Source organism: Fistularia commersonii, chromosome 5 (assembly GCF_037954325.1).
Source record: "Fistularia commersonii isolate RoL2024-O1a breed Wild chromosome 5, RoL_Fcom_v1.0, whole genome shotgun sequence".
Lineage (NCBI taxonomy): Eukaryota > Metazoa > Chordata > Actinopteri > Syngnathiformes > Fistulariidae > Fistularia > Fistularia commersonii.
Window position 1 is genome coordinate 15,034,208 of NC_141288.1, and position 14,437 is coordinate 15,048,644.

At 38.2% G+C, this 14,437-nt stretch overlaps 1 protein-coding gene across 1 annotated transcript in view; it reads left to right on the top strand.

Moving 5' to 3' along the window:
- LOC147234178 (copine-8) overlaps window positions 1–14,437 on the top strand; it is an 89,380-nt gene that overhangs the window by 36,877 nt on the left and 38,066 nt on the right. The window contains exons 6-9 of the mRNA XM_086146981.1: window positions 1,176–1,252; window positions 9,528–9,591; window positions 12,416–12,519; window positions 13,021–13,125. Of these exons, the coding sequence (XP_086003107.1) occupies window positions 1,176–1,252; window positions 9,528–9,591; window positions 12,416–12,519; window positions 13,021–13,125 (350 nt within the window). The remainder of the gene's footprint in view (window positions 1–1,175; window positions 1,253–9,527; window positions 9,592–12,415; window positions 12,520–13,020; window positions 13,126–14,437) is intronic.

Below are 14,437 nucleotides of genomic sequence, written 5' to 3' on the forward strand. Positions count from 1 at the left end.
AACTTTTTTTCCAAACAATATATCAGTGTATCCTATTTTAAGTGTTTTAATTGTAAAAACACATATTTTATTTTAAACTGCATTTGCATACAGAAGAAGCATACATATAAGTGTCAAAGTTATAAGGCATGATTAAGTAAGTTTTGAGTGTCATTTAAGTGTCTTGAGGTAGAGCAGTGTGTCCATTTTTATGGAAATCATAATATGGTCACCCTTAACTGCATTACTGCTCTGTATTATTTCTTTGATAGCCTTTTTACTTAGATGCCATGTAAATGTATCAATCTCCAAACCAAAATACTTCAATTTCCCTCAAATTTCCATCTTTATGGAACCCCTTTAGTGAGGATGTTGTAAAAGTACTGTTTCAAAGCAACTACTTGGGGTGACTATGAGATTAACTACACAAATGGTACATTCAGTGTAAAATTAAGTGGCATTTATGGTACACTGGCCAACTCACAGCACTTCACGATAATGCCAGTGATTCTTCCAAGTGATAATAAATGTCCTCACCAGTCTGCTTTCTGGTAAGATGAAGTGTATCTGTCCATAATACCATTTAATCACCTATGAAGGGTGCATGATCGGTTAACAAAGTAGAATAGACAGCACATTATTGTAATACCAAGGCTCAAATTCTACTCATTCGTACCATGAGAATTCTTTTCAGACATATATTTGCAAGTTTTCTGAATTAATTTATAACAATTATATGAATTAAATCAAGTGAGTTGCCCTATTGCCTTCTTTGTTCAATTTACATGTAAAATTTGGTCTCTTTCCCATTGATATAGTGTTTTTTTGCATTTTGCGTATTCTCTCTTCCTCTTCCGATCAACCAATATCTATAGCAATGTTTTGTTATGTGGTTGGTAAAAGTGGCCGTTTCTTTAACAGCAGAGTATCGAGGGAGCAAAGTGGGGCAGGTGTGAGGGCAGGAAAGTTAAGTCTACTTGCCAATATAATCTGTCTATTGGAAATGTGGAGGTGTTTGAAAAAGGTTAGAGGATGTTGGGTTGTTGATTCTGTTATCTTGGAAGCTGGCTTTCTCTGCCACTTTTGCTAGTGAACAACTATTTTTTCTGAGCTATCTTTTTATTGTAACGTCACTGAAGGAAATCTTTTTTCATTACAAATGTTTTCCTTTCTTTTTTTTATCATTTACACTCTAGGACTTTTTGGGACAGGCCCATTGTACTCTGGGTGAAGTGGTGGGATCAATGGGCAGTCGCATGGAAAAGGCTCTGGGGTAAGTAGATTACAAAACTGTGGACGCGGCTGCATGTCAGTGATTGTCATCAACAATTAAATGCTGTCAAACCTTCCCAGCTGAGGTAAAGCCCAAGGGAGGTTACCCTTGTGTACCTCTACCATAACAAAGTGATATGCCATTAATATTAGAAGCTGTCTCTCTCTGCCGCGCTTCTATTTCATCATTTATGTATCACTTTCAACTATGAAGTGTGTTTCTGTTGGTGAGACCAATATCTGAACATACCTCATGAGTTATTGTTTCTCTCTCTGAGTCTTCAATTTTATTTGGGCAGATGACTTTTCAAGGGAAACGTATAGCCTTCCATTCATTTGGGGAAATATGTACTTTCACTGTGGAATACAGATAGAAATGTGCTGAATGCTGAATCAATATATGGATTTTTTGTATTTCTGACTGAGCATTATGTTCTGAAAAGTTTTTCTGACTTTTCAAGAATTGATACTAGAACAGTAGCTGAAGTCTTTTTGCCCAAAACATGTTTTCCTAAAACCTAACAGGATATTTTCTAATCTTACAAGGTACATGTGTTGCCAAATCTGTATCAACAGTGGGAAATGTATAGATCCCTGCTCTTTCATCCTGAGAGTGATCTTTTGGTTGGACGCTTTTCAACAAGTTTGATCTGTTTTTTGTCTTCACAAGAGAGCAAGTTCTGCAATCACAATGGCAAAAACAAAACAACAGTAAGGGCAAGGAAAAGAACAGAGCCAGCCATTGATTTTAACCAGACAAAAAAAAGAGGTGTGTGAAATCGACATAAGCAGACAGGTTTATCTAATGATGAGTAAAGAAAAGAGAAGTTCGACTCTTTTTGAGATAAAATGTTAACCTTGATGTCATATTGTATCTACAACATTATTCTCCAAATCTTCTTTTTCTCATTTTATATCTTTTATGCTTGACATGGCTGGACTTGTCAGGCATGGCTGTGTGCATTGTCATCGTAATCCAATTTGCTTGTTCATTTAAGCCTTGACAAGCTTTCAGATCTTCGAGACAGGAGTAAGGGCCAAATTAGGATCCCTACATGGCAGATTGGGAGAAAAAAAAGCAACTTGGCATCCTGTGTATGTGTGGTATTTGTAGACTCCTCTCGGTTTCAGCCAGTTGAGCAGTAATTGCCGAAGTGATTGTTTCGTCAGGTTTCCCAGTCTAAAGAAGGCGTAAGCAAGCTTGCTTGTGGATCTGTATGTGGACATCTGTCTGTTATGCAGCTCCAAAGTGCAAAACGATGTTATGTATCAATGCTCATCTTCAATCATAAATAGACAGACAGACCCACACACACACACAAAAATACAAGCGCACACTCATGCACTCAAATTCTATCTCGCCTCCGTCTCTCTCTTAGTCTTGTAATCACCAGGGAAGATTCATACAATTACAGACTGCTTGGTTTCTAAATGGACACGTGCACTAGAAATGATATAGGTGTTTTACCTTGATGACTGTGGCTTAATTTAGATTTGTCATTCATGTTGCAGGAAAAACGATGATCTCATACTGATGTGAATCCAAGTGCACATAGAGTTGGTAAATTCTCTGTTTCATCCTCCCAGTTACAGCTTCTCCATCAAAATATTTTGATGTTAAATTGAGCAAAACAGTAAATTTATTGACAATGGCTCTTACTACAAAACATATTCAAATGATAAGTTGCTGTCTTTCCATGCTCTGCTGCTCATTAGAAGTTTCAGTCACAGTTTTCTATGACTACCATGTTATGGGGTGGTTAGTGGTTTGTCTACTATATAGGGTTATGTTTTATAAATGCTCGAATCCTTCTCCGGGCATTATCATTATCAGGGCACAAGCTACACATTCGCCTAATGATTACCAATTCAAATTCCAACAGGGGTGAGTTCCCTGAAATTTTACCTTTGTTCCCCCAACAACAAATACACAATAATGCACACATTTTCATTTTACTTTTTACATTAAACCCCCATTAAATAATGAGATTGGGTATCAAGGTTGAAGAAGCCTCTGAGCACAAGGCAGAACTGAGAAAACACATCACAGAATCCCAGCAGAATACAACTTCCTACCTGCCATGGCAAAGTAGAGGATGTGGCAATTAACTGATCTATACACCCTGTCTATAAGATGGACTGCTGTAGCTGGAAGGACCAGGCAAGACTGGGAAATATGAAATTTCAAAAAAATTTACATTTTCAAAAACTTTTATCTCGGCAGAATCACGTTAGATTGAACATTGTGTTTGCATTTTGCAAGCTTTTTTGTTTTAAATTTGACAAAAATAGAGTTTGCCATGAAGGGTCTTTGAGAGGAAACAAGCTGGTCTTGGTAGTTATGTAGTTGCACATCTTGACAGCAGTCAACTCCCTTAATTATTCAACTTAATAGACAATAAAAGGTGACAAAAATGTATATATTCATAGATCCAAACTGATTTTGAAAATAGTAACACTCAACATCTACCATAAATTTCACAACCGAGGCCACAGCTGTACCAGTCGTTGTGTTTCTGATCTGTGTGTCTGGATGTACACAGTAGATGCGTGTCTATGTGCTTAGATTGTCAGCCACACACCTGCAGCCTGATGTGACAGAGGGAATCTTTAAAAATTTGAGTGAGTGCTAATTACCACTAATTATATTGTTCAATCAAACTTCTCTGGTTTTTGTGTGTGTGTGTGTGTGTGTGTGTGTGTGTGTGTGTGTGTGTGTGTGTGTGTGTGTGTGTGTGTGTGTGTGTGTGTGTGCAAGGCAGAGAGAGAAAGAGAGACAGATCCTCAAAAAAAAAAACAACACAAAGCTCTCAGACGGTTTAGGCTGTGTGTTGTTCGCTGTTTGTTCAACATATTATCATATATATCTTTGAGTTCATTCAATACTTTCTGCACACAAATTAGGTAAATTTGGGTCAATTATTTTATGAAATCTTTACATCTCAAATGTTTCATATATTTATATTCAAAAGAGGTATAGGCTTGACTTTCAATTAGTAAAAAAGGAGTATAAGGATAGCTTTAAATTAAGATAAACGATTCCAAGTCTATGGTCATTTTTTCATTCATAAGTAGATCATTTCTGGACAGGTCTTGTAAAATCCATCTGCAGTATTTTAAGTGCTGTGCCAAATAACCGTCAACAACATTTTGGGAACCATGGCTCTTAAGGGTGCTGTGGCACAGGGGGTCAGAGCAGTCGCCCTTTGACCTAAAGACGTAATGTCTTAAATGCTTAAATGAGTTAAATGCAGTGGTCAAATTTCGGTGATGTGCTAATTGTATAACTGAATGTTTCAATAAATGTCTTTACATCCTTTTAGATGATTTTGGATTCACTGAGTGACACCTCATCATGACTTTTCTTCAAATTACAGTTATGACAGATGCAATTTTGTAATCTCATCAAAGAAAATTCAATAGAAAGTTATAAATGATTTCAACAAAGTTAATCGAGTCCCAGAGAGCTTCTGTCAGTTTCAAACTTCTAAATGCAGGAGCATGGTATCCGTCCTCATTGTTTGGTTAAATTTGAATGAGAGCACTCAGTTCAAGTGATTTCAACTGAAATGCTGCAAAACTTATGATGGTGTTCATTTCAAGAGTCTCTTGATCACAAGTGACAATGGCCCCCTCTTTCTTTAATAGCCCCCTTATTTTTTTTCCTTCATGCCTTTCTTTTCCAATACCTCTCTTTCTCACTCAACTTCCCAATGACTTTCCTCTGTGTAGCAATAAACAACAAAGATGTGAATGGTCTCATATAATGTGGATGGCTTATTGAAAGGCCATGTCAACTCTAGAGATGTGAATCAGATTACACCTGCATGGATAACTCAGAATAAAACTCCGCTGTTGAATATAAAGATACAGGATATCTTTCCTACATCATGCCATAACCCTATACAATAACTCACTCCAATCAGTTACTGCACTACTTGACATTATTTATTCCTGTGTATTTTTAAATCTGGAGACTTTTTTTAAAGAATATACTTCATACTTTAATATGTCAGTTTGTTTGTTTGTTTGTTTGTTTGTTTGTTTGTTTGTTTGTTTGTTTATTTATTTATTTATTTATTTATTTATTTATTTATTTATTATCTGTCTTGTCCTTGTATGTCTTGCTGCTAAACAATTTTCCAAGCATGGGATCATTATAGTACATCTTATCTCATCTCATCACATCTCATGTTAAATGACTGGAAACAGTAAATACAAGTCAAAATGAAAGTTTATATGGAAGTACTAAAAACATCCCTTCTAGGTATGGTTGTGTTACTGTGTTACTGACTGTGTATTATTCATGAAGTGATCACGGATGTAATTTTAGTGAATATTTTAAATAAATTAGGTCATTATGAATATACTGTCAGTCTGTCAATGTCATAGTTCATGCAAGGTTGCAAGGTCTCTCTCGATTGCTGTGTGTGTGCGTGCGCGTGCGTGCGTGCGTGCGTGCGCGTGCGTGCGTGTGTGTGTGTGTGTGTGTGTGTGTTTGACTACATGAGCTCCTGATGAGTATATCTGTTCTCAGCATTCTTTCATGAAGGGGTGTACTGCAGCTCAGAAGTGGCCTGACTTAATTACCTGCCTCTTGCCTGACACTGATTGCAACTCCATCTGTCTTGATTAGAACATTCACAGTGTTTCCTCAGTTGAACAGAAGCACGCATGCTCTCACACAAACTTACTGAAAGAGAGGTCGAGACATTCCTAAAGCACTTTTCAACTTTGAAGTGCTTTTCTGTGTCATGAATAAACCAAAAAATAGGAAAGCAATTTGGACGCCTCTTAAGATGTGGATGAGCTTTTTATCAAATTTGCAGATCCAAAGCTTTTGGAAACCTCGTTTATCCAAAACACGCACTGTACTAACTTTGTAAGGATCATCAAACAAAGAATTATACCACTTAAATACTGAATCTGTTTATCTCTTTTTGTTTTTATTGATACAATTATGATAATAGATTAATTATAGACTAACCTGTAACATATGCCTGATAAAACACACACACACACATACACACACACACACACACACACACACAATTTAAGTTGGTTTTGGATTATAATTCTTGTTAATGTTTGGCGGTTTGCACTTGCCTTTTGTCTTGAGTTTAAGTGATTTCCTTTCTTTCTTTTACATTCAAACATGAAAAAACTAGTTGCATGACACAATTCCAGGTAAATGGTCACGTTCATTTCTATATTTTTTACATTTCTACAAAATCTGAATAACATGGGTACATTTAATGAAGCCTTAGATTTAGGAATTTGGAAAAAGCAAAAGGAAAATGCATTATTTCCTGATAGAGATGTAGTATAATGTTACTTCCAATGTGTTTTTTTTACTTTTTTTCCACTTGGAATCAATGAATCCTGAGGCTGTATTTTTGGAGGCGGAGGAAATCCAAGCTCTCCAATACGATCCTGTACGTACAAAGGATTTCAAAAAAACTTTTTTCAGTCTTTTTCTCACAGCAGTGTGCTTTTTGCACTTTTTTAGACCTCATGCAAATAAAAGCCTTGACCTCATTTCACCATGTTAAATATAAAAGGAAAAATTTAGCTGTTGAGATAAAAGCTATTTTTGCTCCTTTTCTATCTTCAGATTTTGACACAAAGGTTAAATAATACAAAAGAAGGAAAGAAAGAAGACAAAACTGCAGCTCCTCAATGCAAAGCATTGGTTCCAGGATATATTTCATATCATCATTCTGCCATATCAGAAGCACTTTCCTTCCAGTTTCTTGTACTGAAGTAAAAGGAGACTTGAATTACATTCAGGGAGAGGTCTTTGACCCCAATTCAGGGCTTTTTAAATGACTGCCTTAGTCGATTTCTGCCAGCTGGGTCTCTCAAAGGGTATCTCATCACAAGACAGCCTTCTTTGTCAGATTGTAAGACCTTTCAATAGTTAAGTTAAATTGTGTCGCTGTGCTCTTCCGCCCACACATGCAAGGTTTCCTTCAGTTAGTCATTCTGCTCTGAAGACTCTTGCAGGAAAAGATAAATCACTAACACTATCAAGTATTGAGATGCCTAGACGTAAAATGAAGTATTTTCTACAGCTGCACAGGAGAACTAGGATTTTTTTTCAAAAAAGGTGAATGAAAAACAATCAAACTTTTTTATTTTAACACTCACCTATTACATTTGTTGTTTTTCTTTTAACAAGATACATAACATATATTGAAAACTAATCTTTTAATATCCATTTTTTCTTGTTTAAGAATGTATTCAACCCATTCAATCCATTATTTGAAGGTATGCATAGCAATATGTACCATTCAGATTGGTACTTAGAATGTCTATTGAAAATAGACTAAAATTATTATAAAAGATCACAATGGAACTTTTGATCAAACCTGTTGATTGGGAAACTTGAACAATGTTGGTCACATTTTTTTCACCAACACTGTTAAATGTAATGTTTTATTATTCTGATTCTTGTATTCACCTTTTACTTTGCTGTTCAGCTGCACTTTCAATAAATGGCCTGTTTTAAAAAAATGCAGCTGCGCCAAAGGGAATGTCAGCAAAACAGTCAGATAAGTCAGTAAAACTTTATTGATAGAATACAAACCAACGTTCTGACAACTCCGTTCAATCCCAAAACAAGTTAGTGCATTCACAATAAGGTACTGTACCCACTGGTAGCTCTTACCAGTATTTGTGCCGCCTTCGTTGAAAACAATTCTAACTCCATTTGTCACAGTTCAAGGCATTTCATAAAACGAAAGCACCAAGAAGGACCGCCTCTAATTTCATTGATGTTAAGTTCGCGTGTTCGTCCTCTAACCGTAGCCATCGCTTTATTCCCTCGGAAACTTCTTTACTCGGTGCACGTCATCTTGTTGCTTCCTCCACTTCCCATTGATTCATTAATGTTGAATTCTCTCGCTGCCGCTCTATTCCCATGTTCTACTGTGTGACTGATAGTCTTGACTTCAAACACTGTATGCTCAGTTGGACAGTAAGGAGGGAGTGAATGATTTATACAGGTTGGCAAAACAGAGGTAGAGATGGAAAGAATGTACAGCAGGTTGGGGTGATCAAGGATAGAGGGAATTGTATTGACAGATACTAATGGAAGAGTGACGGGAAGACAGAAAGAGTACTTTGAAGAGCTGATGAATGAGGAAAATGAAAGAGAGGGAAGCGTACAAGAGGTGACTATTGTAGCAGAAGTACAGAGAAGGTCAGTGGGAGCTGAACTGCACTTTTGTTGACCAAGAATAAGCATACGACAGGGTGCCAAGAGAGGCACTCTGGTATTGTGAGAGGTGGTCTGGAGTTGCAGAGAAGTATGTGAGACAGTGGAGAGGTGAGCTGTAGGTGTAAAAAAGAAGTTAAAGGTGGAGGTGGGACTTCATCAGGGATCAATTCCGAGGCCTTTCTTGTTTGCAGCAGCGACGGACAGGCTGACAGATGAGGCTAGACAGGAATCTCCATGGACCATGATGTTTGCAGATGATGATGTGATCTGTATTGAGAACAGGGAACAGGTTGATGAAAATCTAGACAGTTACAAGTACAATATACAACAGTACAAGTACCGATTGAACCCCCCCAATGTGTCAACTGTTAAACACCCCTTTTTCGTCATTTTGCAACAGACCTGGAGCATCATCTCTATGTCAACATCAGCTCTAAACCTAACCTAGATAAAAGTAGAGCGTGTATTATCCACATAATTCTGTTGTTAATGACAAACTGTATTCCTCAACTGACACTGCACCCGAAAAAATACGGTTCTCCGCATCAGACACCCCTGTCTCGTGATTTTTTACAAACCTGGAGTGTTATGTCTATATCAGCATCTGTATTCATTTCTAAACCTAATTTGAATAAAATCAGAGTTTGTATTTTCCACATATTTCAGTTGAAAATGAGAAATCACGTTTGTCCACTGACACTGCACTTGATAGAAGACGCTTCTCCAGGTGTAAAAAAATGAAGCTCCTGGTTTGTCGAAAAATGACAAAAAAGGGCTTCTAATGCATCGATATTTGACACAAGGGAAGTTTCACATTTCATCAAGCAGTTGACGCATTGGGGGTGAGGATGTGTTGACATAGAAAACAATGGAAATGCAGAGTCATTGTTTGCTGGTTGTTATCTATTGATAAAGTTGTTATGTATAGATTTTTTTATGAGGTTATCAACTATTGAGAATGTATTCAATTACAATGCATGCGGTTCTGATGTCGGTGCACTTAATTGGAATTCAGTAGTTGTTTTTTTCTCACTTTGGACTCTTCTGTCTACAGAGGAATTTCAGGGAAGAAATGTGGGACCATTATTGTGAAAGCTGAGGAGCTAAACAACTGCAGGGTGAGTACCAGAAACTGAAAATGATTTATAATGCATTGCGTTATAGATTTCAAGTATTAAAGATTCAATTTTTTTCAGCAATTGGTTAACTAAAATAGGAGAATGCAGCCTCAGGGCGCATGGACCAGTGTCTGACCTGGGGGGCAGAGCAAGTTCCAGGCCTGGATAAATGCAGAGTGTGGCGTCAGGAAGGGCATCTGGCGGAAAACTTTTGCCAAAACCAAACCTGTGAATCAAACCTAAGCTTTAAGTTGTACTATCATGTTACTGACAGGAAGAGAAATGGAGTAGGAGTTATCTTGAAGAAGGAGGTTGTTAGGAATGTTCTGCAGATGAAAAGAATGTCAGATACACTCATGAGTCTGTATCTGGAAACTGAAGGTGTGATGCCCAATGTTGTTAGTGGCTATGCCCAACAGGTGGGATGCTAGCTAGAGGAGACAGGAGTTCTGGAATGAGTTAGATGAAGGGATACAGAATATCCCCAGAGATGAGAGTGGTAATTGGTATAGACTTCAAATGGGCATGTTGGTGGAGGCAATAGAGAAAAAGCATACGGCAGGGTGCCGAGAGAGGAATGCTGCTATGGTATGAGGAAGTCTGGAGATTGCAGAGAAGTACTGTATGTTAGATTGGTGTGGGACATGTATGCTAGCTGTGAGACAATGGCGAGGTGAGCTGTAGGTGTAAAAAAGAAGTTAAAGGTGGAGGTGAGACTTCATCAGGGATCAACTTAGAGGCCTTTCTTGTTTGCAGTGGCAACGGACAGGCTGACAGATGAGCTTAGACAGGAATCTCCATGGACCATGATGTTTGCAGATGATGATGTGATCTGTATTGAGTACAGGTAACAGGTTGATGAAAATCTAGAGAGCTGGAGGTATGCTCTGGAAAGGAGAGGGATGAAGGTTAGGTGCAACAAAAACAGAATATATATACGTGTGAATGACAGGAACCCGGGCAGATTGGTGAGGGTACAGGGAGTGGAGAAGGAGGAATTCAGGTACTTGGGGTCATCAGTCCAGAGCATGGAGAATGTGGAAAAGAGGTAAAGAAACTGGTTGGAATGAGAAGTGAAAAGTGTCAGGGGTACTATGCAATAGAAGACTATCAGCCACGATGAAAGGAAAGGTGTACAAGATAGTGGTGAGAACAGCTATGCTGAATGGCCTAGAAACGGTAACAAAGGGAAAAAAGATAGAAGGCAGAGCTAGAAGTCGCAGAGATGAAGACGCTTAAGTTCTCTTTGGGAGTGACAAGGATAGATAGGCTCAGGAATGAGTCTATCAGAGGAACAGCATATGTTAGATGTTTTGGAGAGCAGGTCAGAGAAGCCTGACTGAGATGGTTTGGTCATGTACAGAGGAGAGATAGTGAATATATTGATCGACGGATGCAGGCATTGGAGCTGCCAGGCAGGAGGTCGAGAGGAAGACCAAAGAGAAGATTTACTCCTGTAGTGAGAGAGTATATGATTGTAGTTGGTGTGAGAGAGGAGGATACAGAGAATAGGCTTAGATGGAGAAGGTTGCCTGTGGCAACCCCTGAAGGGAAAAGCCAAAAGGAGAAAGAGAAGAAGAAGAAGTGAACCAAAAAAGGAGGATCTTGTTAGTGTAAAGTTGGCCCGTAAACCTTTGTCAATTGTATTTCATTCTTCATTAATTCCGAAAAATGAGAACATAAATGGGGACGGGGCTTGGTGACAAGCACCTGCTCGCCGGGCCTTCACCCATGGGGCTTGGCTGGGCATAGCCCGAAGGACTGACATGGGTCCCTCTTACCCTGGTCTCACTACCCATAGAAGGGCCAAGGGGGTCGGGTGCAATGTGAGCCAGGCAGTAGTCGGAGCGGGGGACCTTGGCAGTCCGATCCTCGGCTGCAGAAGCTTGCTCTTGGAACATGGAAGGTCACCTCTCTGGCAAGGAGCCCGAGTTGGTGTGGGAGGTAGAGAGATTCTGACTAGATTTTGTCTGACTCACCTCAACCCACAGTGTGGGGTCTGGTCCCAGGCCTCTCCAGAAGGGCTGGACCGTTTTTTATTATGGAGTTGCCTCCAATGAGAGGTGCCGGGCAGGTGTGGGAACATCTGGTCAGTATGCCTCCTGGACACCTCCCAGGGGCAGTATTCCCGACATGTCCATTTGAAGGAGACCACGGGGAAGACCCAGGGCATGCCGGAGAAACTTTGTCTCCAGGCTGGCCTGGGAATTTCCTTGGGGTCCCCCTAGATGAGCTGGACCATGTGTTGAGGGATAGGGAGCTCACTGGTCTTCTAATGTATTCAATGGTCATTTTGTAACTTAACCCATATTTTCTGTTTTTTTTTTCATTTTCATGCAATGTTATGTAGATGTTGTTGTCATTTAGTGCTAATTTAAGGGTCATATATACATTTTAAAGAAATTTCCAACTACTATGGGGGAATTGATGTTTTGGTTTTTTTAAGCAGAGAAACAGCCATTTATGCCATGCTTCAGCTGTTTGTTTTTTTTGCATGTTTTTTTTTACATTGACATTTTGCCACTCAGATTTTTGGGTATATAAAAATAACAGCAATAATATGTTGCAGCCTGATTATTTTTGAAATTTGTCCTTATTGCTCAACTCTATTATAAGACATGTTTCTGGGATTTTTTTCTGTAAATGGACATCTCTGGCTGACTAATTGGCCGGATGGATGGATAGAGTGTTAGATAAACAAAAGGTTCTTCTTGTTTAGCCTCCAGGACAAAAAGCTTTCTGGTTCCAATGTTGTCACCCAGATAGCATCCCTTCATATGCATTTTTATATTATTTCTTATTTTTTTCTGTGTCTATCCATCAGGAATCAGTAATGATGCAATTTTGTGGGAACAAGTTGGACAAAAAGGATTTCTTTGGCAAATCTGACCCCTTCCTAGTCTTCTATAGGAGCAACGAGGATGGCACGTGAGTCATGCTTCCCTTCAATCAAACTTCCACCATGTTTCCCTCTTCCTTTCGTGTTTGGTTTAATCCTTACCTTGATCCAAAGGAAATTGGTTTCATTGATTTTCTTGGGGAACCTGCTGCTTGTTCAAGAATGTGTGTGAGTAATTGTGGGACATGTATTTGTGTGCAACATTGGCGAAGATTGTATCACATAGGGGCGGGGGGCGGGGGTCGTCAGTATTATACCGATTTTATGGATGTCAATTCAATCAGAAATACACAAGAATCCTCATCTAATTAAAATTATACAGTAGTTGGAAATTTAAATTAGGTTGGTGCTAAAATTTGAAAAAGAAAAGCATCCATATTGGAAAGCAATATACAAGACATTTGTGTTAGACTGGCCTGAAGGATTTTCATATATCTAATATACATGTGAAAGGCTTCTGTTTAATTCTCATGCCCATCTTTCGTTTTATAATAATTTCCTTTTTCTTTTGGTCCTCTTGTCCTTCTCAGGTTTACCATCTGCCATAAGACAGAGGTGATTAAGAACACGTTAAACCCAGTATGGCAGGCATTTAAAATCCCTGTTCGAGCCCTTTGCAATGGTGATTATGACAGGTAAGTCAGTGGTTATCTAATAAGACCAGAAAGTGAAGATGTAAATTTAGAAACATACACAGTTAGTATGGGATATGATGGGTCCCTTTTGATAAATGCAGATACAGTTCTTCATGTATTTATTTTCTTATAAAAAGACAGATTCTAGCCATTGTTCCTCTTCAAGATAACATAAAGAAAAGCATCCTTTAATAGGTTGTTGTTTGCAAGAAAATAAAAGCTTGTCATTGATTTAATTTTAACTGTACAAATGCCATATTGTTATTTGACACAAAAATTAATCATGTATAATATACATATGCAGAACAAAATATATATTACAATAAATACATGCTACATGTTAACATGCTAGAATAAAAACATATATCACTACTGAAAATAAGTAATGAAACCACTATTTTTAATTTTATTGAGAAAAACTTAACCAGCAATATAGAGTCCATGTTCAAGTAATACTTATGGTTGAAAATGGAAGATTTTCTGTCACTTGTGTCTCTTCTGTGGCTGCCATTGGAATGGTGGAGGTCTGTGATATATGTTCTCTAAAATCTATTACTAACTAGCTAACTAGTCCTCTTTTGAGTCATAGCTGCGAAGTAAAGCCAAGGATATACTTTATAGTCCATCTGAGAAATAACTTTGTGATGCAAAAGCTTCCTGTCATTTCAAAAGAGGATTAATTCAAAATGAGACACCATAGTCTATTTTCAAAGCATAACACAGCTCTCACAGAGAAGCTCTCGCTCACATACACAGCTTATTTGCATTAATAGGTCTATCACCGTATTTGCTCTTGTGCCACTTCAGTGAGAATGTAGTATATGATTATGAGGTGTCTCTTCAGGTCATTAGGAAGTAGCAAAACTGGAGATGGAACTGTTGTAGATTAGCTAATTTAAAAAAAATGTCAGCAATAAGTGTTTGACCGGAGGCAGGAATTAGAGTGTTTGTTCTCTCTAGCATGCCAGAAATGTGAAACCACTGGCAATGATATTTATGTTAACTACTATGTTGCACTGAATTCAGTAATCCGAGTAGGCCCTCACAAATGTTTGCCCGTTTGCTGTTGCTGATTTGTTTTTTGTATGAAGTACATTTTCAATACACTACATATACCTACATTACAAAGAAGTCTACCAAGTCTTGTCTTTTTTTTTTTTTTTTTACTAAAGTCCCTTTTTCTGTTATTTTGTGTAACTGAAGCCGATCACGAAGGATTCTATATCAGGATAAAACCACTAAATTCATCAAATGAAAACATGTTATAAATGTGTATATATCTGCCTCCAATATCGATAGCAGGTGGCAGAAG